This window comes from Thermobia domestica, chromosome 13 (genome assembly GCF_964235325.1).
Source record: "Thermobia domestica chromosome 13, izTheDome1.hap1.1, whole genome shotgun sequence".
Classification (NCBI taxonomy): domain Eukaryota; kingdom Metazoa; phylum Arthropoda; class Insecta; order Zygentoma; family Lepismatidae; genus Thermobia; species Thermobia domestica.
In genome coordinates, this window is record NC_137466.1 from 146,008,132 (window position 1) to 146,035,037 (window position 26,906).

The window sequence follows — 26,906 nt, forward strand, 5'->3', positions numbered from 1 at the left end:
GCGATATCGGAAGTGTTAAGGATCTTCGACAGCACGATCTCTCGTACTCGGGAAAACGAAGGTAAAACGTTTTCTTTCACGCTTATAAGTGAAGAAAACGTGAAATGTACCGTGACGAAATGCATCACATCACACGTTATTCCGAACAGAAAAGAACATAAAGCTGCCGGTTCCTAACACTTCCGACTTCCCTCCGAAGAATTGGATGTCCATTGTTGTCAAGACTTACCTCCTGCCTGCTTCGGACCCTCCTTGAAATCAGGGTATAACTGAAAACTGTATTCAGAGCATATCTGAGAATTACACCCTGTAGGGAATACTCTGTACACCTATTGAAAATTGAAGAAATATGCACTTTTGGAATGTGTATGCGTGTCTTCCTTTACGCTGATAAGGATCACCATCCACAGTTTCTCGAATTCGAAAAAGGGTCTGTTGAAATTTAGCTTTTTCGCGATTTTGGACAGCCCTAGCTCTGAAACTATGTACTTTTCGCCATAGGTCCATATGAACTTTTTCGCTTAGTTTAATGTGAAGAATCACCTCTTACAGTTTGTCGGTATAGTTCATTAACACCCTGTATATATATATATATATATATATATATATATATATATATATATATATATATATATATATATATATATATATATAATAAATGCATTTAATATATAATTACTTTGAATGTTCATAATCGGCCTAAACACATGAAACAAAAACAGAATACTCAGAATAGAGGAAAGATTCAGAAAATGTGTGAGTTGGGCACATCAGTGAACCGTCACCTCAGTGAGAACAGGCAAAATGATTTTTGTTTTGTCCTGGGAAACTGCAAGTTATATCTTTCTTTCAGTTTTACGTACCACGATTATGCCGGATAGACTAAAGAAGACGGTGAAGTTGACAAGTGAATGCAGTGGTGGAATGAATAAAGTGGGAGAAAATGGGAGAACCTCGAGAGAACGCATGAACGCGGTGTTTGTCCACCACAATGCCCTCTTGGCGTGAGCTGGGATCAAACCAAAGACTCTACGCACAAGAGATGAATGCTCTACCACTGAGCCACCATGGCCCCCACAGTGAATTATAAATTGGTTATCACTAATCTGGTCTTCGTGAAGGTATCCATTTTATCTCTATCCGTATTTGGAATGTGTATGCGTAGCTTCCTTTACGCTGATAAGGACCACCATCCACAGTTTCTCGAATTCGAAAAAGGGCCTGTTGAAATTTGGCTTTTTCGTGATTTTGGACAGCCCTAGCTCTGAAACTATGCACTTTTCGCCAAGGTCCATATGAACTTTGTCGCTTAGTTTGATGTGAGGAGTCACCTCTAACAGTTTGTCGGTACTTACTTTAGTACTACTGTTTTCTTCTTTGCTTGTTTATATTATGAAGATAATAGTCTCAGGGAATCCAACGCAATGTTACATGTGTTGAGAGCTTCATTTTCTCACTCCTTTTCTGAATATCTGGAGGAAGATTTTTCAGTCCTAACCAGGGACGTCATTTAGGGGAAAAGGACAGGAAGGGGCAATTGCACCCCCAAGAGTTCGAGGAATACATATTTTAGTTGATTGTCTATTAATATACTAGTGCAAAACGTGAAAATGTTATGTCGGTAGTGTTCTTGCCCCCCCCCCTCAAGCGAAGTCTGAGACGACGCTCCTGGTCATAACATTAAAATACGTGATTATTGTAATGTATGTACGGATGTTATGCCCTAACCGTTTTCCATATATGGTAGTGCGATTTCTGATATATTGATGGATGGAAATTTTCAAATATCGATATCAAAAAATAACCCTTGTTATTTTATCGCTATCGAATTTTCATGTCGAAATTCGAATATCTCACAGCCTTAGTTCTAGCCTAGTTTTGTAGCGAATCTATGTGGAGCTAGGACACCAAGAGATCAGTTTTGGGATGACCAGTTTCTTTAATTTAAACCTAGAAATTAGAGAACTTGAGTAAGGGGTTAGATTGGAATTTGTGATTAGGGATACCATATACACGGGAAATAAGTAGTAATAACATTGCTCAGATACAGTGGCGGCGATTTGACGTTAAAAATGGGGGGGGGGGCAAGACAATCTGAATATTTGTATATCAATGTTAGTTTCCCTGTTTTTTTTTCTAACACTGATGAAAGGTTGTATAACTAGTAGGGTACTATCTTTTTCAGTTAAAATACCGTATGTCGTAATTCATATTCTATTAAATAAATTGACAAGAGCAACGCAAGTAGATACTAGCCCTTTGTACTTTTAAACCCCAATGAATGTGTAAGAAGAGATTTGATTCCTTGTTCATGAACTTCTTTAAATTCTGTCTGGAAAATTGGGTGATCAGATTATTTAATAACAAATTTGCAAACAAATAAATATAAAAGATAATATTAATTATAGTAATGAATAATGAGGCGTTTTTCAAAAGTTAGGCCTATATTGTAACTGGGGATTAATGAACAAATTACGTTTTTAATTCCACGCATGCTATTAAAGTATGTTATTACTCTTAGAAAATGAAAGATAGTAGCACGACAATCATATGCTATGACATTTAATGAATTTATTTTTGTAGCTTTCCGAAACATGTTCGTTGCCATTATGTGCAATTTTCACTTTCTTGGAACACATCAAAACCCAAATCCTAAAACTTAGAATTATGTTGAATACACTAAATTTATGTAATTGTATATACACTCCTACACAAATTATTAACCTACACGTGTTAATCTGAGTTCAATTGTGCACAATACTAGAATCCAAAATCGGCCTACTCTGTGCCGACAAATATGTTTGTTTTTTTTCTTTTTTTCTTTTCAAAGAACGAAAAGAGATTGTTGTGTATGCTAGTAGAAAAAAATAAATAAACTTTTTTTCTTTCACCGGGAATTTGTAACTACGGAACATCATAAATGCTAACTTATTATTTGCTGAGCAAAACAATATATTTACATTAAAAAACTAAATACTTGTGACTGTTTCCCAAACTAACTTTTTGGTTTTATCAGACACTGAGATACAGGAGTATCATAAACGCTGCAGGGAAAAGAATTGATAAGGTAGAAGTTGTTTCTTATTAGTCTCTTTTTAATCAATATTCCTTACTATTAGAAAGAAGAAAAGACATTTTCGGAACTGTCGATTTTTGTGCAATTAAAGAATAACTTGAGAAAGATTTTTATTTCCGAAATGCTCTCTCAATTAGTTTCGAAACGGCCGACTAACATATCGAGCTCTTGTAAGAAGAAATGAAAGAACGCTGAAATTGTTGCGCTCCAATAGGTTAATTTTTGGACCATTATCCGTGGCAATTAAAACACAGTTCCTGTAGCTTTCTTAACTCCACGGGAAGACAGATAACTAATACGTACTCATGCAACGGCAAATGTTATATGGCAACAGTTTTTTTTTTTTTTTTTTGTATGAAACAGTAATATATATACAAAAACTTTACATTTCCAAGTGAAACTGTATGCATTAAAGAATCACTTTTAAAAGGATCTCCGCCCATGCCCAGATATTCACTTTCAAATTTAATGCGTATTCTTTCGATACAAGGCTCTCTGACATCTGGGGGTTCAGAAGGCTACATAATGTTTAAAACAAATGGAAGTCTTCCGTGCTGATCTAGTGAGTCCTCCCTGCAAGCGCGTTTGGTACACAGAGCTCCAGGTTCATTTCCATTGGAGGAGCGTTATAATTTGAACACATTCCTCTGGTTCAGATTGTAGGTCCATGTCTTCTACAAAGCTTCGGTTCTGGAAAGGGACGATAATCTTCAGTAAACAAACAATAGAAGTGGGGGCTCAGTATTACAGATTTTACTTCTGGTGCTAGGGGTTTCCGGTTCGATTCCAGGTCAAGCAAGTGTGTGCTGGACAACATCATGTTTGTAGGTTTTCTCAGGGTACCCCCATTTCGTTTCACGTTCAAATACATAATCCTGGGACGTAAAGATTAGATTTCGTTTCAGATTTAGAATTATCATAATAGGTGTAACATTTATTAAATGAATGCAGGCAAGATTTTGTTTAGCGGCAGTGTTGCCACTTGACGTAGTAATTATGCGTTTAAATGCCGACCATCGGTTGTAGCCTCTTTCGGCCCTTCCCTGTTTTTCTATCCGTCAGGGTACAATTTCTTTTGAAACAGTGCCCCAACCAGTTCCTCGTTTCATCTTCCTCCAATATTGTTCTTTCTCCCGAACATTTCTTCATTGTTTTTTCGTTTCTTTCATTCGAGCTTATTTTCTTCAGTTTCTCACATCCATGCTTGAAAAGCTTCTAAATAGTTTTCGTTTCTTATAGATATATAATAATAATTCCCATGTCCTTGTGCCGTAAGTACAGTACTCCGTACGAAAATGTTAATGGAGCTTCGTTTGCTTTTATTGTTTTTGCTAACCAACTTTAAGAAAAGGGGAGGTTTTCAGTTCAACCCCTTTATATATATGTTCTGAGTATGTTTCTGCGTAATTTCGAGTAATAGGTGCACCAATTTTGATGATTCCTATTTATTTATTTATTTATTTATTTAGCCTAGGTCTATTTTGTTTGAAAGAGTATACCTTCTCGGTGGGCCATGGTAAACTTTGTAGCTAAAGGTGATTATGCAAAGTTTCGGAAGACACATTTTAAACAAGATTTTTAAATTTATTTTTTTGAAATAAGGTCGTACATTTTCTAATTTGCTCTTCCTATCTTCACTCAGAAGACTTCAGAGGGTACCGAAAACTAGTCGCCGGTTCTTCTTACTCTCTTTCACCAGTGTTTTCTTCTCTCTACGTTTATTTTTCTTTTGTGTATTAATGAAAAGAAAAAAATATGAATATATTTTTTTAAAATTTGAATAAAAAGAAAATTCTTCTGATATCAGTAGTTCTTGCGTGTATTCGTATTCCACAATTTCCCTTCTGAATCGTATCGTATCGTTCTTGCTTACGTGACACATTATAACGACAGATCGCGATTTCGAATATTTCCTTTCAATAAATAGTTTCAGTGCGTGGTTATGTTTATTTTTAAGTGTTTGTAGGGTATGTTTTTCCTAGGGCTGCATACTTGTTAATGTTTTGCTAATCACTAGCGCATCAATATATAACCAACATTACCGCAAGAATTGGGAACGGACGAAAGAATTCAAAGGATGTTTAGTATGTCTAGTCATTGATGCGAGCAAAACGTTTTGTAGCTGCTTCAAATGTGCGGGTTTGATTTGAGAATGTAAGAGAAAATATTACAGTATGCTTTTTAGATATATAAAGTAAAATTGTAGAATGTTCTAACTTTTTCGTTAGATTCTGTTAGCTATAAATTTAGCCATAATTATAGACGAGTTTAGCCATTTTTAGCTATATTCTATGTCATGTAGCTACTTTCCGAGTGCTCCTGTTGGCAACATTGGATACAAGTAGAGTATGGTATGTGCATGATACATATTCAGCTATTAGTCACTTATGTTTATATTTATGCACTGAATTTTATTTATGAATGAGGCGAATGAAGTTATGATTCTGAAAGAAAGAGCGAGAGGGGAAGACTGGAAACACTGTTTCCGTAATGTCACAGTGAAGTGTTCCGTGTGTTCACGTGATGATCAGCGTGTAGTTGGGAGGGAATTTCCGCGTGATCAAGGGAATTGCGGAGTTGCTCTTGCTTGTCTGATCAGAATTCGCTTTATTTGTTTAAAGGTGATACGAAGGTCTTTCGTAGTGATTGTTTCGTTCTTATCAGCAAGAGTAATACTTAGGAACGTTATAGCATTCACACTTAGAATGCGCTGAAGTTGTTAATGTAGGCTCAATTTAGTTTGTGTTAACGATTTTAGGAAATACATATTTTTTCTTCCAAATTCATTTAAAACATTAGTTTTCCCCTTGACAAGATTAAGGGTTGCTTTATTTATTTATTTATTTATTTTTCACCATCATCTTCGGACTGTAAACTGGAAATTCTATGTACCCTCCTAGTATAGTACAAATATGTGCCTTTAATACATAGGATTACGGGTTCGATTTCAGATGGGGACGAATTCAAAATTGTCTTTCATTCATTCTTCAGTCTGTGTGGTTAATTTTTCCAGTGGTTGTCATTCCCTTACTGAGTATTCACGCGCCTCAAATTCCTTCAAGTCCTAGTTTTTAAACAATTTGATAGGAAATATTCTATAAAGGTAGAATCGAAGGTTAATTTTTGAAATATGCAATAACGTGGTAGATTTTTCGACCGCTGCACAGGTTCTTTCATCATTTGTATTCCTGATAATTTTGATTAAACTTATATATGCAAGGATATTGAATTCTACTCCACAAGGATACTTCGTTCTTTTTCAATTCTTCGTTAACATACATGCGTACTAAATCCATTTTTTTTTTTATTATGATTTCCTGAAAATGCAATAAGCTGAAAATATTGTTAAAAGTTATTTACTCGTTCTTTGGGAAAGATGTGTTTGAGCAACTTATGCTGCAACTTTTAGCAGTGAAAATTAAGTTGGATCACTAGGTGTTCTTGGTGCTATGCTAAACGCTGCTTGAATAATGCGGCGTTGCCAGATAGTGTCGAGTGTTTACTGATGTCAGATAATAGGGGAAGTAATCATGGGATTTTGCTTGAATACTTATTGGAGAAATTAGTTTTCGACCCTTAGCGCAATTCACAACTAAGTTCCAGGAATTTTCTTACTGTGACTACCACAGTAAACGTAAAAATTTGGCAACAACGCATTATGGCGTTCTGCGCAAGTTTCTTCTCAAAATCTATTTTCTTAAATGTATATTAATATTTAAATAAAAATGTACACATAACACGAAAAACAGTCAAACAATATATTTATTTCGTAATAAGATCGTTACTTGAAAATACTTTATACATACAAATAAAGATTTCATAAAACTGAGCACTTCTAGTAAGATTAACAGCAAGTTCTATCTTGTGTGTTCATTGTAAAACAAATCAAATATTTTCTTTTATTTGTTACTTTTTACGATATCAGAATACATAATCAAATGAATCAGTGTCTTGTGTTGTAGCTGAAACATAACTCTCTTATAGCACAATATTTATAATTCATTGCGCAGTAGTTAAGGGAATGAGCTAAGTGCGTGCTACTTTCCGGGTGGTGATACACCTTAACTATAATACAACGTCTATAGTTTTTGTAATTTAGTTAAAAGTCAATCTGAAATAGTTGTGTTCGTATAATTTGAAATTACTTACATCGATAAATACGTGAATTACTATATTGAAAAGAGAGAACTAACATTTATTTGGTTGAATATCTATAGAAATAATCTCATTCCAAGGGAGAATACAGTACTTAGTACTTTGAAAGTGGCTTTGACTACAAGTAGAAAGTTGCCTTTAATCGAAATCGACCTTGAAAATATTGATCTTACACTCGCTTTTAGTGGAGATAACCAACTTTGCTTGTGATGTGTGAATTAGTAAACTTATGAAGAATCCCCCCCTCCTCCATTGTTAATCATCACAGTACAATTAAGGTGTGATTAATAAAAGTTATCATGCTTGAATTGCACTGCATTAAAAAAATAAGTAATTTTGTACGCGGATCTTTTATACATAGGTTGGGTAAAAAGTAGTGGCAACACTTCTCTGTGTCAGCACTACAGGAGTTCCATAGCTGATCAGGAAATGTGAGGCGATGAAGTGTGGCTAGTGGTAACGGCTTTCGCTTTTCAGTCAAAAGCAGAAGTGGCGTAAAGTAGAGGAGGGAAGTTGAAGTGTCATAACAATATGTAGTGAAAAGATGAGCAATATGGTTCAAGATTGAAGTGACACGTGGGTGCAGTGACACTTTGTGACTTGTTTTTAGAGACTTCGTGACGATATTTTCGTCAAAATCAAGGAACCACTTCACGGGGAGCACTAAGACAAAAGAGGAGCTATCATCGTGCTGTTTAGCGATCCCTGAGGGACATCAACGAATATCGAGGAGTTGACGCTGTACGAGGCCGCCCGCATGTGTGGCAGAAGGTGATAAGAATGGGACGCGATTATATTGAAATAATGTAAAAGATGTTCTGTGCATAAGGCCATGTACGAATTATAACGATGTTACCATTAGTTTTTATCCATTCCTTGTATATCAATCTTTTATATGTGAATCTCTGATTGCAGAGAGGACTTGAGTCCATTTTTGTCTCTTTGAGATATCGATCCAGAACTAGAGACCTTTTTTGCGTTGCGTTTACATTATTGTAACATTTTCGACACCTTCCCTGTTTATACACGAAGTTGTATGTACGCGTAGAGAATCGAAAAGTTCATAAGGTAAGTTTAAAAAAGTGACTCGGGCCCTTTATGTAATCATAGATTCACATCAGTTCAGTATATGTATCCCACTTTCGATTCTGGATCAGGACAGCTCTTGAACACATAATACTGAAAGAATTATAGCTATTGATTTTTTTTTTCTTTCTTCATGGATTTGTAGTCAAAACTTTCTCTGTTAATATCAGCCTTTCCTTAAATACTGTGTCTGATAGTTGACTTCTTTCTTTTTCAGGCATATCGTGGAGAACGAAGGTCCTCGAGCTCTGTTTAAGGGTCTGGGCCCCAACTTAGTTGGGGTAGCCCCTTCGCGCGCCATATATTTTTGTGCCTATTCCCGCGCCAAAAAATTCTTCAATAATGCCCTGACCCCGGACACAGCGATTGTACATATTTGTTCAGCTTCCTGTGCGGGTAAGTACACTTTAGTCATAGAAATGTAATAATTTTCCAGACTGAGGTGTTGAATAAACCAGTACCATTTGAGATTTATGGGATAATTGCATTACTAATTGATTTGTGTTTGAAAGTTAATTGGAATATTTTGATTTCTAGTGGAATTGTTACATTATTTTGTAGTAGAGACACGGGTACATAAATTCAGATAATAATAATAATAATAATAATAATAATAATAATAATAATAATAATAATAATAATAATAATAATAAAACTTCACATTGGTTTCTTCACCCTCTTATTTTATGAGAATGTTATCAGGATTGAAAACCATGTATCATTCTCGACTTAACATTTTACATCGTCATCCGATTTAACAGTGTATTTTCCTATAGATACCATTGAAAAAGTGCGTCAGTAGTATCTCAGATTCGTCGTACAAATTGAATTTGCACAGTTTCGAAAGTTAAAGTGAGTGAAGATTGTGAATTTCGAAGAGATTCAAGTTATTATTAGTGTTGGCTTATTTTTCATGTTCGGAGGATGCTCTTTGTTTAAGGTAGGATCAAATTTGCCTTGTCCATAGGATTTTGTTCCAGGAGGGAGGATCGACGCACAGGGCCGCACCCTTTGATGCATGTAATAAGTACTTCGTGTAAAATAATTATTTACGCACATTGCATAACTTCAGTAAACTACATTAAATATATTAAATGCTGTAGTGCAGTGATTCCTAACCTTTTCTTGACTGACGACATACTTCACAGAACCCTCACGACATGGTGACTTACTTATATTTTTAATTAATGATAGGCCTAATATGAATTGTAAAAGTATACAATTTTAAATTTCTATTTTAATATCTAAGTTTATCCAAGTAGAATTGAGCATTGCTGCTGTTGAATGATACAGTCTGACTCGAAGTTGGTTTTACTTCATTGATTGACTTTTGAGTTGAGTTGATTTTGAGTTTAACGTCGCGTCTGGGAGCGAGGCTATATGAGACGTGGACCTACAGATTAACGTGGAATCCGAACCACATGAGCTCCTGCCAGGAATGGTTTACTTCATTATTGAAGGCGTCATGGTAAAAATAAAATATGTTGTATGAAGTCTAGAGGCCTACTTGATGAAACACTAATTCTAGAATTTCGCCACTCACCCCATGAGGCTGTGCGACACACTGGTTGGGAATCACTGATGTAATGTGTAAGCGAATCAAATATATTTTAACAGAATATCGAAGAACCGAACGTCTTTTGAAAATCCAGCCTCACCACTTACGGGCGGTCATGGCTGTTTTTAAAGTTTATGAAATAGCGTCAGTGAATGTAGATTTGTGATTTAAATTTAGCTTTGCATCTCTTTCAGCAGCGAGGCTATATAAGATTTGGACTTACAGCTTAACGTCCGAATCACACGAGCTCCCGTCGGGAATTGAATTCGGGTCCCCTTAATAAATGTAGACTAAATATAAACATCAAAATATCAACCTGCTGTGGTTATTAGCATATACTGCAGGATTTATGAACATAGGATATTGATACATGTTTGAGGTATGTTCTTTTCGTCAGGTTGGAAACGTGATGTATAGTTCGTGTTTATATAGACCTTATGCCCTGCGTATCACAGTTATTCGATATGAACTCCAACATATTTGTTTGCCGTTCAATGACCTAAACAAATCTTTACAGAAAGTAGCAGACAATCTTCATCTCGCCAGTCTCCTCGTGGATGGTGGAGACATGAGTTCCGTGAACACGTTTCTGTCGCCAGGATAATCAAGTGTTTTGTCTATACACATTGTAATACTGTGTTATGATGTGTTGACGTTGTATTGTCATAGTAACATTACCTCTCGTTGAAGAACGTCATTGTCGAACATATGGGGTACAGGATCAATTTACCAGCTGATGCAGTGTGATCAAATTGAGTGTATTTATATTGCTTCTTTCATAGGGACTTGTAGTGATCTTTAATATATGGTGACTTTTCTTGACATTTAATGTTCTTTGAGTACGGAGTATATGGGTTTACTGCTCGAACTTTCAGTTTAAAGAAGTCACAACCATTTAAATGAGGTTTGCTCTTTAGTAATATGCGAGTATTATTGACTTGAAACTTAAAGCACAGAAGTTTTTGAAAGGCGAAAAGAATGCATTGAATATTTATATTTGTATAAGAGTAGGAATCGTAACGTTGGTATTTTGGGACAAATGTGAGACAGAGACATCATTTGGGGTGTCAGAGGAAAGCAATTGTTCCCTCTTTCTGAGTTTAGGATATATTTATTTATTTAACAATCGCCAGATACAGCTCGAAGGCCATTTTATACTGGATATCTAACAACAACAAAAATGGAAAGGATTTGGGAAGGTATCGGCCGGGGCAGGTTCAATATGTATTTGCCTGGTAGGACTGAGGAAAACCCCAGTCAGGATGGTCGGCAGCGGGAATCGAACCCACTACCTTCCTCATGCGAAGCCAACGCTCTATCACTTGAGTTACTTCCCTCGATATAGAGGCTATATGTCACATTGTCAGACATTCGACTAAACTGGAAAAGAAAGTATAACAATCCCAGGCAATGCAACGTAATGAATAACACATACCGAACAAGTTTCCGCGGCCATCTGTAGGTACATTTCTGAAATTAAATTACCTACATACCGTTCTTTGGTCCAATCCTAACCCATTCCACCAATTAACTAATATCACTGAAAGTGGCGCTTACTCATATATATATATATATATATATATATATATATATATATATATATATAGATATAGATATAGATATAGATATTAATCAATATAATATTATAATAATCAGAAATGTGAAATACCATAATATCGTCGAGTCTCGTCTCTATCCTCCAGGAGATGTGACGCTGCTGGTTTGAGAAAACAGTATATTTTTTCAATTTGTGTAAGTGATACAATATTTGAAGTCGTTAGGTATGTAAGGGAAGTGGGAAGGATAAGTTGTCACGACTCTGTAATGATATAATAGACCTACCAAAAAATTAAATCAAGAAAGACTACGACTGTAGTCATTAGCCCCATATTGAGTGTGAAAATTAAGAATATCCTTTTTGTATAAAATGCAAGTAGTTAGTTTGAATCAAGCTTACTCTATGCGTACGTGCGCTAGGACAGTTTTGTTTACGTGACACACTGCACGGATAACCCGCTTTGATAGAAAAGCAGAAAACACAAACAAAAAGGTCATTTTGCAAGGGAAAGTGAGGCGTCTTCCCCTCTCCTGTTTGTCATGGTCGGGTCTACGTGCCGCGAAGCATGAATGTCAGCGGCCTTGCGCAGTACAACCCTGTGTGAGCGCCCCTCTCCCCTTCAGGGTTGTGGAAATTACGGGGAAGATTTCCCATTCCCTTCCGCCCCAGGTAATCAAACCGTTATGTTATTTTGAGAAGATATTTTTCTTTTTATTCCTCAATAAACATACTGTTAGCGGTACTTTTGTTAGATAAAAGCTTCTAAAATGCAGCGTCGAATTTATTTTATTTTAGTTTAATTGTCCCACGATTATGACTTTTAGGCGAAAAGAGGCGAATGATTGAAGAAAGTGCATGATGATGGAGTTAATTTTTTATGCTCTCACACTGGAATTGAACCTAGAACCATGTTCACAAAAGGGAGATGCGCTAGCCATTAGATCAACGAGGAGAAGGTATAATTATGATTAAAGTGGAAACAACGCACATTAATACATGTGTTAAGGGCATTAAAGCTTCTTACCCTAATAGTTTGTGTACTTCCGTATCTAGTCGTAACCGGAAGGGAGTCATAAGCGGAAAAAAAAATCGTGTATTGCGAATAATATAGGTAATACTGGGATTTGAACTGGGAAGCACGAGCTCATAGGTACAGTACTAACAATCTGATGTATTTATATAAGTGTAGCTTGTAGTTTGGAAGAAAAAGCATTTGCAAATGTATGTTATTTTTCAAAAGTGTATGACGGTTCATTTCACATGAACGTCTTAAATTCCACCATGTTTAACAAGTATATATTGCGAGTAAAATACGTATTACGAAACAAAAATTCTAGAGTAATAGAGAAATCAGTACTAAGTACGCGTTACTGCTGTTTGCTAAGGGGCGAATATGATGTTATTTTTATTATATAAATTGTAAATTGTTGTATTTCTATTAGTCTGGTGGAGTAAAATGTTCCATGACTAGTAACATTGATTAAATGAGCTCCGGTTGTATCTTTCTATGACAGATATTTGTTCTTTTCATTTGCCGATATTTGTGAAAGATAACATTTTATATTTAGAAGGATCTTACGTTCGGCAATGAAGCTACGCGTTATCGAGCGATTTGATGTTTTGGATGCGTGCCAGTGGCTTAACCTTTGGTCTTGTCGACAATAGATTTGTCTCCTGCCTCGCAAATTAAAGTCTCACTCCTACTTTCTTTTTTACGTGCTGCACTTCGTGCTTAAATTTGTAGTAGTTCAAATATTTAGTATCTTTAAATTAACTACCAAATCTATTTGCAGTTGTATTTACCATTGTAGAAGAACTGAAAACATGTATTAATAGGTTTGGCAACCCTTTAACTATTTTGGGGGCCGCGGTGGCTCAGTGGTAGAGCGTTCACCTCTAGTGCTTGGGGTCCCGGGTTCGATCCCAGCCCCCGCCAAGTGGACTTTGTGGTGGACAAACACCGTGTGCGTGGGTTTTCTCGGGGTTCTCCCGTTTCCTCCCACTTTCTTCATTCCACCATTTCATTTATTACTCATTATCACCGTCTCCTTTAGCCTAACGGACATAACCGTGGGACGTAAAACTCGAAGATTTCATTTTTTTCCTTTAACTATTTTTCTAATCAATTTAGTGGGCTTAAGAAAATCTATAGTTTGTCGCAGTAGAAACACGTCTTGCCGTTGTATATTAAAGTGATTGAATAAGGAAAGTTTTATTCAGTTTATTTATAAGCCGTTTTATTCAATTTATATTTTATACAAGAGATATTTTGCTTTTACAGTTGAAATACTTCTCCCATTTGTTTTAAGAAACATAAAGGCACTAAAAAAAAGTACAGTGGTTGGATTCGACATTTTTTTAAAAAGCATTTCATTCACGGGTAACAATTATGTTGTCGACAGATGCCTTGCATATTTTATTTGCAAGTTAAGGATGCTTGATGAATGGATGATTATCGTTCTAGTTTTTTATTCGCGGGATTCGATTCCTAGTGAGAGCTCCTTAGTGTCTAAGCGGTTAGTGTACGCGCCTTTGGCGTGGGAGGTCCGGGCTCGATTTCTGGCGGTAGCTCATGTGGTTCGGATTTCACGTGAAGCTGTAGGTCCACGTCTCATTTGGCCTCGCTGCTGAAGGAGCGCTGAAACCAAAATCAGATCGATTCCTAGTGGGAGAACAGTACAAGGCTAGATGAAAGATTTGATTTTTTTTCTTCGTACCAGTGCTTAAAGTGAGCCGGTATGAGCCGGTTATGCATCCGAAAGTTAGAAAATCGGTCGGTATGGCATACCGGTAAAAATAAGTGATTAAAATTGTAATTTGCATCTAGGAAAAAACAAACATTTTACACATAGAAATAAGTATGGCGTTAGTGTTGAGTCAACAAATATGTTTATACTATCAAAGATTTCGTTGCTGCTGCTTCGAAAGAAATAACAGTTCCCTATCATCCTATTCAATGGCAGATTTTGTGCTCCTGATTTTTTTTCAACATTTGTTTGAGCAATTCCACCCCCACCCCCATCAAAAAATTTAACTACCGTACCGCCTGCCTAAAATGTTTAACCTTGGTCTACCCCTGACATTGATAGGACTTCTTTTTTTTATTCAAAATTATTTTTTCACATTGTCTCGACTTTTGTGTTTACAAACATAAGAAAATTAGTGTTGACCACGAGACGATACGAGCCCAGAAGAAGCTTTTCAAAATGAAAATGAGACTGGAAAGAATCATTAAATAACTAGATACTAGAGACGAGACGAGAGTGACTACAAAGCCTTAAAGGCCACGTTGGATCACTATGCTACTGTATAAAAGTTCTGTCGCTTTCTCAACCACAAATTTTCCACGAATATCGATATGTCACCTAAGGCCAAAAATAGTCCTGATCGGCATTGACGACTTTCTGCCAACGTTCTGGAAGGCAATGGATTTCATCGCAGTGGAAATTGATGGGCCGTGAACCGAAGAAGATATCAAGTGCATTTAGCACCTCTACTAGGGATTTCAACTGGTGTCCTCTAAGGTGATTATCAAAGGAATGGAACAGGGGATAATCGGACGGTGCAATGGCCGGGGAGTATGGTGAATGCAATAGTACAGAGCATAGAATGGTGTCCCGGGTCATCGTAGCCACGTGAGGCTTAGCGTTGTCCTGTAACAGGTGGATCCCTTTGTGATTCAGAAGTGCTGGTTCCAGGGTTTTGAGTTTTTCGTGAACATGGCTCAACTCCTGACAGTACACAGTTGCAGTAGTGCTCTGACCAGCTGGTAGAAGTTCCCGTTGGACGATGCCACGAGCAGTCCACCAAACACACAGAAGGACTTCCCTCTGGTGCAGTGCTGGTTTTTGCTGTTTTGGAACTGGTTCATGGGATGCTAACCAATGATGACGGCACCGTGGAGCTTCCTATAGCAGCCACTTTTCAACACATGTCAACAACCTGTCTACAAATGACTCCTTCCTCAGAGGAGACAGCAAAGAAACACAGGTGTCTGCTAGTGTTGTCTTCTGGCCCGGAGTTAAGTCATGTGGGACCCATCGACTCAACTTATAGTGCTTCCCAAGTTGATGGAGGTGCTGTCGAATGATTTGTCGATTCATACTGAATTGTAGTCTCAGTTCCTCACATGTCTGGCCACTGTTCGCCTCAATTGCTGTCTAATGATCTTCATTTTGTACATGTGTTGGTGTTCCTGCACGTAGTGCGTCTTCGGGTGTTTCATCACCATCCTTAAACTTGTTACAGCACCGCTGCACTGTCCACTAGTCACGACACTCTTACCAAAGGCCTGGCATATCTTCCATCTTATAAAGAGCGTCATGAGCATGGCCCTTTGACCTCAGTTTGAACTCGTACAGCATACACGCCCTTATGACGCTCTGTGGGGGACCCAGGTGCACTGTGTCCTTACGCAAGTTCACTGTGTAACTGAACTCTCACAACCAGACAGTATGTTGGATAAACCCACACCAACAACTGACCTTCGCCTTATCTCCATTAGCATTCAACTCACGGTGTGAGGTCCAATTAAATACAGACCTTCACAAAAAGCGACATAACTTTTTTGGTTACTTTTATAAATGCCATGTTTAAATATACGTACCATTCGTGTTCTTCGTCATTTAGATCACTGATATGCTCAAACAAAATCTTAGAAAATTAAAATCATTTTATAAATATTTACTTGTGTTTGGCTGATGATAGTGAGGAGTCTCTTTCTATAGATTCTTCACATCAGAAATTGTGCAAAAATGTCAGGAGTAGAGATATTCTTTAGGGTTCTGTCTAAATTACTGCTCTAAGGGGTTATATTTGCTCCATACCGTCACCTCACCTGATATTACTTTAAGCACTGCTTCGTACTGTAATTATTGCTGAAGAATATAAAATTAATTACAATCAATCAATCTAAATTTAGTTGTTTTATTTTGCTATTAAACGAGAGGTTAAATCAATTACGTTTTCTTGCTACCTATCTTAATAAAAGATTTGCTTGTGCTTAAAGAGCGAGTTACAATAGGGTGTCCTTTTCTCCTTGAGCTTATTTTAAGGCAATGTTATGAAAACATTTTGAATGACGAATTTTATTGTTCCTAATGGAACTTCATTATAAACACGTAAGAAAATGAAATATTGTTTTTATAGATTTCGCATGCATACCAAACATTGGAGAGAAAGCAACATATATTTTAATAGACTATAAAAGTGTTTATGACTAGCGTATTTGTTTCGACAGAAGCAAGTACCGTTTTAGTTCGTTTACAAGTAACTACGATCAAATAATGCTCTTGGTTGAGTGTTGAACATTTGTGCAATCATTTTTAACCTACTAATTTTCATGGCAAAGTATTTTTTTTTTCTTTTCTTTGAAATGAACGGGAATTAAAATGATTTGGTTGTACTAATTTCTTCGTTAAATGTATGTAAATCTTTACTTCAGGAGAATTATATTCTGTGATATTTAGTGTATCAAAAGTCTGGGATCCAGAGTTATCAGTACATATACGAAGAAATTGCAAAGAGAGGAAGGTTCTTGAAAATTGGTGGCTTTCTATCTAAAATGATGGAATTTTAAAAATCTAACCACCCGTTCTACCGTTTTCATTAATATCTCCCGAATGGTTTAAGATGTCATATTGCTGTAAAGGGCATTATGATCTTTATATAACTTATTTAAAAATCCTATGTTTCTCCAACTCCAACAAGGGGGGAAATTTTCGCCTCCTCAAGTGATAATACTGATTTCAGACAAGGATTTGGATTCATTTTAGGACGATAACGAGCAGTCTTGGATCTACGACTATTATAAGGTGAAAAACCATTTGCTATAGTGTCAATGTTCATGTTTGCCTGTAACCACTGACAGAAGAGGTGAGAACCAAAACTGCGACGTCTCAGAGCATTCAGTTGGATATAACTGATAACGAATAGTAATTTTGAACAAATTGGTTAACAAAAAGGTTCTTTTATTATTATTTTTTTATATACATTCATGTGTATCTCGTACCACTGTTTCTGGCCTTGTCGAACTTTTGTGTGTCTTTTGTCATTATAGTGGATAATTATTTAGTTACGATGTTCTTTGTGAATTCATTTAATTAAGAGAAAACTGGATTAAAATCGGTACGTAATCTTGAAGGTGCAGGATTCCTTTTTTATGAAGCCTACGCAGTTTTTTTTAAACTGTACAAGTGGTCAGAATTCCTGAAACAAGCTTCGAATTTTGTGGTTGTAAGTCGTGTCTTGATTCCAGAATTTACAGGCATTTTGGTCAGTGTTCAGCAAAATTTATCATGCTAGGAGATAAAAAGAAAAATTGAAGGCAACTTATTATGCCTTTCTGACCACGGACCTGTTCCTCTCAGAGTACCTTACCGTTTCATTTCTTGCAGTATTGTAGTTGAATGACAAATTTCATAATGATCCCTTATAGAGGATAGCTTCAAGTATTTTCAAATCAGAAATCAGTCTTTTATATAAATTTGGAATACGATTTGTGTTTCATAGTGATCACATACATGAAGAAAAAATGGGAAGAAAATTCGAGTGAGCAAGCGGAGGCAGAGGAGTCAATGAATCGCAACGCGTGGCCATTGCAGCATCACGCTTGAAAGGCGTGATCTGCATAAAAACGCTGTTGTGTATTCTTAGCCAAATACCCGGAGGCTAACTTCCTGGGAGACCTATAAGCAATTCATAACAGTGTTGTCAAGTTTTGCATACAGCGGAAAAGCTTGGCAATACAGAAAAACACGTCATCAGTGGCGGATTATCACTGAATTCCTTACATTAAATTCACTTATCGGAAATAGGAAAGATAAGGGAAACTAAAATAATACTCATATGCTGAATAATATTATAGTTTTATTCCATGATACTTATTTTTAGTTTCATAATGCGTTTCTGAAAACGCAAAACATGGCTATAAATTTAATAGCCTAGACGGTTATTCATACAAAGCTTTGATTGTACGCTTTAAAATTCAATTAACGTAGAATTTTCGAATTTGTTTTTGAAGAACTTGCCGAGTAATTGTTTATTTTTTATTTTCTGTAGTTGCCGGCAAGATGTGTATGACGTAGATAGTAGTTCGTATGATGTAAAACATGACTATCCACAGGAAAGGGGGGCAATTGCCTCCTGGAAAATCCCGACGGGCGTCCATGATGTCGATCATTTTATATAAATAGAATTAATTACTCTGTAGACAAAATAAGAATGTGAGCTCTCATATATACCTGTTAACTCCTGTTTTGATCATGATCCACTGAATTTCTATTTTTGAAGCATAAGAGGTTATATCCTATAGGTGGTGGGAAATGTGGACAAAATTTACGTTACAGTAAAAACCGAACATTTCAAGAGAGATAATTATATTACTTTTTTCCGCATAGAGAGAAAGATATTCATAGTTGGATTATTTTATTGATTGGTTGATGAGAATTACAAGTCCATCTCTGAACAGAGACAAGAAAAGAAAGTAGTGAAATCAGTCATTAATCTTATTTTTAAAAAAATCTAGCACACAACAGTAAGTTCTTTCCATCATCAACTAACTCCGATAATGTCAGTAGCAGGGTTTGCCCAAGTGGACCCAGCCCGAAAAAAACCACCGGGTTTTTTCGGGTTGGACCCACCTGAAAAAACCCATCTTAAAACCCGCCTGGGTTTTTGACTTTTTTGTTAGTATATTATTGGTACAATCCGCGGCAAAAAAAAAAAAACCTGCAACACGAGGATGTAAGTTTATTGTGAAACTACGCCTAACAGCACAGGGAATAAACATAACGTCTAAGTGGAACGAATCACGCCAGGATAAACCTCGGCGTCCTCCCGTGCACACTTATTTTGGAGCAAAACACTTCGTCATTTCACAATAAACTTATATGCTCATGTTGCAGATTTTTTGCCGCGGATTGTACAACTAAGGTGATAACATTGAAAGCTAATTTTATCAGATTTTAAACTTTCTTTGGGCGAATTATATGCTTTCATGTTAAGATGTTAAGATAGACAACAATATTCAACATAGGGCCTTTATAAAGCTCTAAATGCACTGAATAAATAAATAAAAAACCTCGCCTTAGCTTGAGATTATTGTAGAACAAATTAATGTGCGGATTGTGCTTATAGCCTATTTGAAGTAAAGTAAGCGATTGTATATTTTAGAAAATACTTTCCGTGAATAGTGTGTTACCTGACACGGCGCCGCCGAGGCGTTGACGGGTTTAAGGTCATAGGTGCCGGTACTAACAGTAAATATGTAAATACATTAGTAAAACTATTAGTATTATTTCTAACCTCTGATGGTAACAAAAGTATTCAGTAAAATTTGATTTTCCAACAACAGTTAAGTTCAGTTATTTGTTGCTACCCTTCAAATAAGCATTCTGTAGAATCAACACTAGCAGTGACGTAAAAATTCTTGTCAAAATTATGAAGCTTAATGCTCGAAGCTCCCAAGACTACGTAACGCTTACTATTTCAAGTGCTGCATTCAAACTTCAGTATTAATGGAAGTTTCGATGTACAGTAAAGCAAGCTGCATTTTCAGGGAAAACCCGTCGTGAAAGAAGTGTACGGGAAATTCCCGCAATTGAACCCACAAAGCATCGAAAGTGAATACTTCAACAATAAATCTATTTATTTTACGCTGGAGGATATTTCATTTTAGAAATTTTCAAACATTTACTTTATAAAATATGAATTATAGGCCTATCTTTGTTAATTGTTTTAAATTAATTTTCGGAAAAGAATGGTCTTGCAACAAGTGCTCGGGTAATTCCCGTAATTGTATGCACAAAGCATCGAAAGTGAACTTCAACTATAAGACCATTTATTTTACGTTGAAAAATATTTAAGACATTTTGATGAATTATGTCTTTGTTTTAAATTAATATAGCTATTTGGTACTCATATTTGGCGAACGTCACTGAGGCTCCTAGGATAACTCGATCTACATTTGTTAGTTTGTCTGCCTTTACCACACAGTGTTCGACTTTCGGTTTTTTAAATTTCAGGATACAGACCAGAGACACTCTAAATTTTCTGTTTAGATTTTGGCAGCACACCAACGTAAAATTACAAAATGGTGCGCTTTTTTAAAACAAAATAGCTGATATCCACTGGCGAAAATCCCGGGGGGATGATGGGGACATATCCCCTACATTCTTGCAACTGTCCCCCTCAATAATCCGATTGGAAATGTGTCTTTTAGGAAGAAATGTGATGATTTGTGTCCAACTGCCACAAAGGAAAGTGAGATGAACTTGATACCTTCCAGAATAAGCCTCAAATCTGACCGCCTCCCAATGTTGAAGACAACTCTGCTCCCCTACACATGTTGTCCCACACAGGGGACATAAAATATGATGATGTTATTATTGCTTTACAACTTTAAAATCAGACTGGCTACATTGAAAACTGTTTACAGGGAATGATCATATTTGGATCATCCCTTGTAAACTGTTTTCAATGTTGCCGGTCGGATTTTAAAGTTATAAAGCAATTATAATAATGTCATATATTTTAATTATATTTTATGGAGGACACCGGGACCGACATGGGTAATCCTCCTCAGCATTGTTTTTCGCCTTCATAAATATTTTGTACATCGCATATATATACTCGTCCCCCCAATATTGATGACAAATTTGCGCCGCTGCTGATATCCACGCTACAAAGCGCAATTTTAGGTCTTTCAAGTTGAAATTTTCAAAGTAGAAGCACGAGAGACTAAATTAGCTGTATATATTTTGGCGGCATAAAACTTCAAAATGGCGTCCATTTTTCAAAATAGCGGGTATCCATGCTACAAGGTGCAATTTTCGGACTTTTTAAGTTGATATTTTGAGGGTAGGAGCACAAGACATTCTAAATTTGCTGTATAGATTTTTTCGGCGATCCAATATAAAATTTCAAAATGGCGGCATTGTTTTCAAAACAGCAGTGAATAGAAAGTTGTTGCAAGTTGTGACAATGACACTCATGAAATGTAAATCATATTTTAACATTTTTACCCCAAAGAGATTGAAATATTTCGAAAAAACCCAATTAAACCCGAAAAAACCCAATAAAACCCGAAAATACCCGAAAAAACCCACATGGGCCCAGGTGGGTTGGGTTTTTTCAAAAATACCCGGGTTTTTTCAAACCCTGGTCAGTAGTAACACTTCGTTTGCTTCCCCACTATATTCTCTTATAGGAATTAATCATTTTTGGTTTTACTTTAAAGTTTCTTCATCCAAGTCTTGCCTAATAATAACTTTTTTGTATAATCTCTTTTTCATGCTCGGAAGATAGATTCGGTACAGAAATCCGAATATTTGGTTAACTACTATCAAATCGTGGTTTGACAGTTATAAGTTGGAACCAGTGTCGGCTTTAGCAGATAGTCCGGGTGGGCACGGGCCTACCCAAAAATTTTGAAAAATATATAAACGCTAAAAGATACAATAAAGAGTAAATATATTTTCCACTGTTTATTTTAATGGTAGATAATTATGTAACAAATAGCATCAACCACTACTGTAAAAGTAATTTCCTACTTTCATTAATCAATCAAGCGTGTATCTGTATCCATAAACGAGAGAGCGGGCCTACCCAAAATTAAAATCCTAAAGCCGCCTCTGATTGGAACACTCAATTACAATGTCCTTGACACGAAGTTCGGAGTTTCACTACTTACAAAAATACAATTTATTTACCGTTGCGTAAAGTTAAAGTCGGGGATGGAGTATCGTGTTTAGTTTGAAGATCCGACTATGCCACTTTGTTAATTAGTAAGTCATAGAGAGCAAGGGAAGAGGAATTCAAAGAACATCCATTTATTAATTTCTGTGCTAACCATGATTTTATAAATGAGAAATGGTACAATCTTCAGTTTGAAGGTCTATTGATAGCTTCGATGACCTCGCTTCCTTGCTCAGCTTATGAGGGAGTGCAAATAATCTTGTTTTTGCATTGTCCAAGGCGTTCTTGCTTGAAATAAAACTAATTTTCCGACCTTGTCTGTTGTGAGGGTCAGTCTGTTTTGTTTAATCGAGTTCATTGTGTATTTATTAATATATATTTCATCTTTCCTGTAAATGGACAAATTCTTTGTGTAAGATCACGTATATTCATAGTAATCCGTCGAACAAAAGCTAGGTAAATAGATAGTATGAATTAAGTAGAGATATGTTGGGAGACTATTTAGGTAATAACAATGCAAAGGACCACAAACAGCCTGATGATCATTGGCATGTTTTACATTGTCAATAGTTTCCTTACAGGATGTTCGATAATTTAACAACCAGCCGAAATTGTGCATTATTAAAAGAATAGCATGTCAGTTCTGTAATCTGTGGTGGGAGAGAACGATTCAGGATGAGCACGAGATAATAAATGTCTCTTCCACTTCTGAAGACTTAGTGAACTGTACAAATAACACTATTTAACAAACTTGCAAATTCTGACAACTGGGTCAATTTACAATCAATGAAAGCAACAACTACATTGGAGAAGGTGGTAGAAGATAGTTGGATCAACGTTCAGTACGTGTGACTGAAGCGTCTCAGTGGTAGAGCACTCATCTTTGGTGCCAGGAGTTCCTAGTTTGATTCCAGGCCGTGTGAATTTGTGGTGTACAACATAACTTTCATAAATCATGTCTTCTTTGCCCTAACGCACATAATCGTAGGACGTAAACTAGAAATTAAATTTTCTTTTCCATAATACTGCACACCATACATTTGAAGTGTTTTTCTTAAATTATACGAAATTCATGATCCTCCCCCCTTGTCCCCAATGTCTTCCCCTTTCGTTATCTAGGGGACCACGGTGGTTCAGTGGTAGAGCGTTCACCTGTGGTACATGGAGCCCTTGGTTCGATCCCAGCTCACGCCAAGTGAATTTTGTAGTGAACAAACACATTTTTTCATTTCACCATTTCCTTCATTTCTCCCTTTAGCCTAGCCGGCATAATCGTGGAACGTGATACTTAATAAAGATTTCATTTCATTTTTCCCTTTCTTTGCTTCTATTTCCTTTAACATTTCACTATTACGATATAACTAGTTAGCATTTTATTCTACTTTCTATACATCAGTTTTTAGTTGCAGAAATCCATATTAGAGATAAACCTGAAATTATTAGAACTTAGTAAATGGTCAATGATACACATTTTAGCTCAGTATCGCAGCTAAATTGTTAGTTTCATGTTTTTTTTTTTTTTTTTTTTTTTTTTTTTATGCAATAGAGAGGTTTCTGTTTCGGGTGGTACTGTATGTAATTTGAATTTCATGTTAAATTGTGGGTCCACATCTCGTACAGTTACTCCAGAAAACTGATCCTAAACATAAACATGGAACTAAGAAAATTGTAGAACCTAGAAATTGTCCCGAGAAACGAGTTAGCTCTACGAGTTAGACAAATCTCTACTAGCTTAATTTCAGGTTTTGTTCTGAAGTAGAGGGGAACTACACTGTGATATGCACTGTCGTTTAACGTTGCTTGTTAGTATATTAATGGATTAAAATGCGTATATGTATCAAAATCGCCCCTTGTGGCCCCGAATGATGCCCTTGGCAGACTCGTCTCGAAAATCTGTAGTGATAGTAATGACTCGTCTCGAAAGCTAGGTTTGCATTTTAAGAGCTGTGTCTCGTCTCGTGTTGTCTTGTGCGCAACTTTTAGTATTAGAGGAAGAGAGAGCTGCTGTAAGATTCTAACCTGCCTGATAGTGTCGTGGTGTTCCATATGTTACGGTGGAACGTGTGTAGCATGGCAAGTAACAGGGAGGCGTTCTTTTAATGCAGACTCACTGTTAGGTATAACCGACGAGTCTGTATAATAAGTTTCTCCATAAAGAATGCGGTCTGCATGTAACTTCGCTCTTTCTTGCCAGAGGGCGTCCAATTGTCGGACGTTGTCCTTGATAATGTAAGTTTTCCTGTGTGTAATTGTTCCTTGAGGTAGCTTTCAGCGTTTGTCTATTTTTAGCGTTCCATTGCAGATAAAGGAAAAGAAAAAAAGGAACATCTTAATAGGTTGGATGAGCAACAGAAAGTGAATATGGTAGGTCAGCAGTGAAGAAGTGGTTTAATTCTTTAGTCACATGAATTATGAAATCCCAAATAAGATTAGTTCCCTTCTTTTTGTAATCGAATACAGTACATGAAAATAGAAATACAAGTTTTCGTTTACATTTACTCGTTCCCCCCCCCCCCCCCAGCATGGAACAATAGAGATCCGTGGTTAAATTTAGGTATTCCTTAACGGTGCTGGACATCCAAGCCATCTTTGATTTTAGGTCATCGATTTATGTGGAAATTATTTTTGAGTTGAGTTAATTTTGAGTTTAACGTCCCTTTCAGCAGCGAGTCTGTAGGAGACGGAACTTACTGATACAAACCACATAAGCCCCCTCCGGGAGTCGAACCCGGATCTTTCACGCCAAAGGCGCTATGCTAACCACTTACCCACGAAGGAGCTCGGGAATTATTTTTGTTTTCTTTGAAATGAACTCGAATTTTAATGGTTTTCTTCTTCAAATACTTTTAAATGGCCTGTATTTCATAAGAATCAAATTTTCATGTATAACTTTAATATTTAATAATCAAATTAATTCAAGTAAAAATAGACTATTAAATTTATATAAATGCAAATCCACTTGAAAAAAGCAAGAAACATGTAACTAGCTTTGAACATTAATTTAGGAAAATTACATCATTGAAATTCTAGTTCATTTCAAAGAAAACAGAAATAATTCCTAAAATAAGAATTTTTCGCTTCCTGAGTTCTACATTATCTCTCATTTTTCGTTTAATCTTCGTAAGCAATTCGTCTTTAAATAGTGCCATGCAGAGTAAATTGAAGTTAAACGAGTAATGAGATAGTAGCTATTTTGAGGATATCTGGGAATTGTTTCACACATCATGATTAGCTAATCGCCTGTTTCAATGTTGTTCGATGGCCATTCCATTCTCGATTAGAGAATGCATTGGCATTACCTGTATAAGTTCCATTTACTATTGTGACGTGTTCTTTCTTTCTTTCTTTTTTTTTTCAAAGTAATTTTGGAACAAGGAATGTTGGATTAATACTGAACACACAACTTTTTTTTTTTTTTTATAACCAACTTCTAATAGACTTTTTTTTTTTTATAATCCTATTTCGTATTTCTTGGTTTGTTCTGAAAATTTTAACCTGGTCGTTTGATGTAAAATGATCTGATTTTAGTTAGTCACTAAAAAAATGCATTGCTGCAAAACTTGTTCAACTACATCGCAGATTTGAATTAAGAATTGACCAATGCGTGTGTTCTTAGATTGAAGCGCATTATCTATTCTGTTTATTAAAATGCTAGAAAAGTTTATGGGCCTTATGCAGAGTTGTTGTGACGCGTGATTAGTGCCATATTAAAGAGTTCGACTTTTCGTGCACTAGTCAGTCCTTTAGTATGACTCGAATCATACGTCTACATAAGGTGGGATATGTTTGTGTTCAATCCTTTCGACAATGAGATCTCGAAAACCTCAAGTGCTAGCAGTGTGCCGTTTTCGCTGGTCGATTCCAAATTTTGTGTAGATCTGCCAATTCTCATTCAGAAAAAACATGGCTTTTATTTTTCTATTCCACATTTTAGGCGTCATTTTGACCTTATTATTTTAATATTGCAACTAGGTTGATACTCTTGTGGAAGGCAACCAGTATAGGAGCTACGTATAGCGGGTTGATGGACATTTTAGGCGCTTTGCTTTAATCTGAATGACAAAACCTATTGGAAGCTAGGAACTTCGAACTGTCACTTATGGTACCATAATGAAGCGTACTCGGATATGGAATTATAAGAAAAGATATTTGGATTTGGTATCATCTATTATTTATCCATGTTTGCCACAAACTCCCCTCAACATTCTACATATTAAAATATTATATTTATATGTTTGTCTATAGCAGTTCATCCCCTTTGGAAGCTTTACTTGTGTTCGTATAGGGACTTGCACAGATATAGTGAGAAGTGGAAAGAAGATTCACGCTCATATTTGAACTGTGCGCTGTGTAAATAGTTTAGCTAGTGTTAGAAAAGAAAAGAGAAAGACGGGAAAAAGTAAAAACTCCTATGCACGAAAACTAGTTTAAATTCACTGTAGATAATTTTGGTGATTAAGGTCAAAACTTCTGATCTTCAAACTGTCTACTAAAGAAAGCCTGTTTCTTGTTATTTAATTTGTGGGGGAATATGTAAAGTGTCATTTGCTGCGAAAAACATCCAACTTTAGTGTCCATGGAAAGCAGTTCATTAACATAGTTCTCATGATGAGGGAATGTCACTTCAACGTAATGTGACTTAATCGTTTTCGCCTTCCTATCGTATCACAGTCCATGCCACTTTGACTCAAAACTATGACCTTCCTTCCGCGATAATGGGCAGACTACGTCTTTTTTTATATTCTGTGTTATTTATATATTCTGTTCCATTCACACAT

The 26,906-nt window shown here is 36.2% G+C and overlaps 1 protein-coding gene across 1 annotated transcript in view; it reads left to right on the forward strand.

The window, feature by feature from the left end:
- Nucleotides 1-26,906, forward strand: part of Rim2 (replication in mitochondria 2) — a 97,250-nt gene that overhangs the window by 7,547 nt on the left and 62,797 nt on the right. Inside the window, exon 3 of the mRNA XM_081736660.1 lies at nt 8,535-8,713. Coding sequence (XP_081592786.1) covers nt 8,535-8,713 — 179 coding nt within the window. The remainder of the gene's footprint in view (nt 1-8,534; nt 8,714-26,906) is intronic.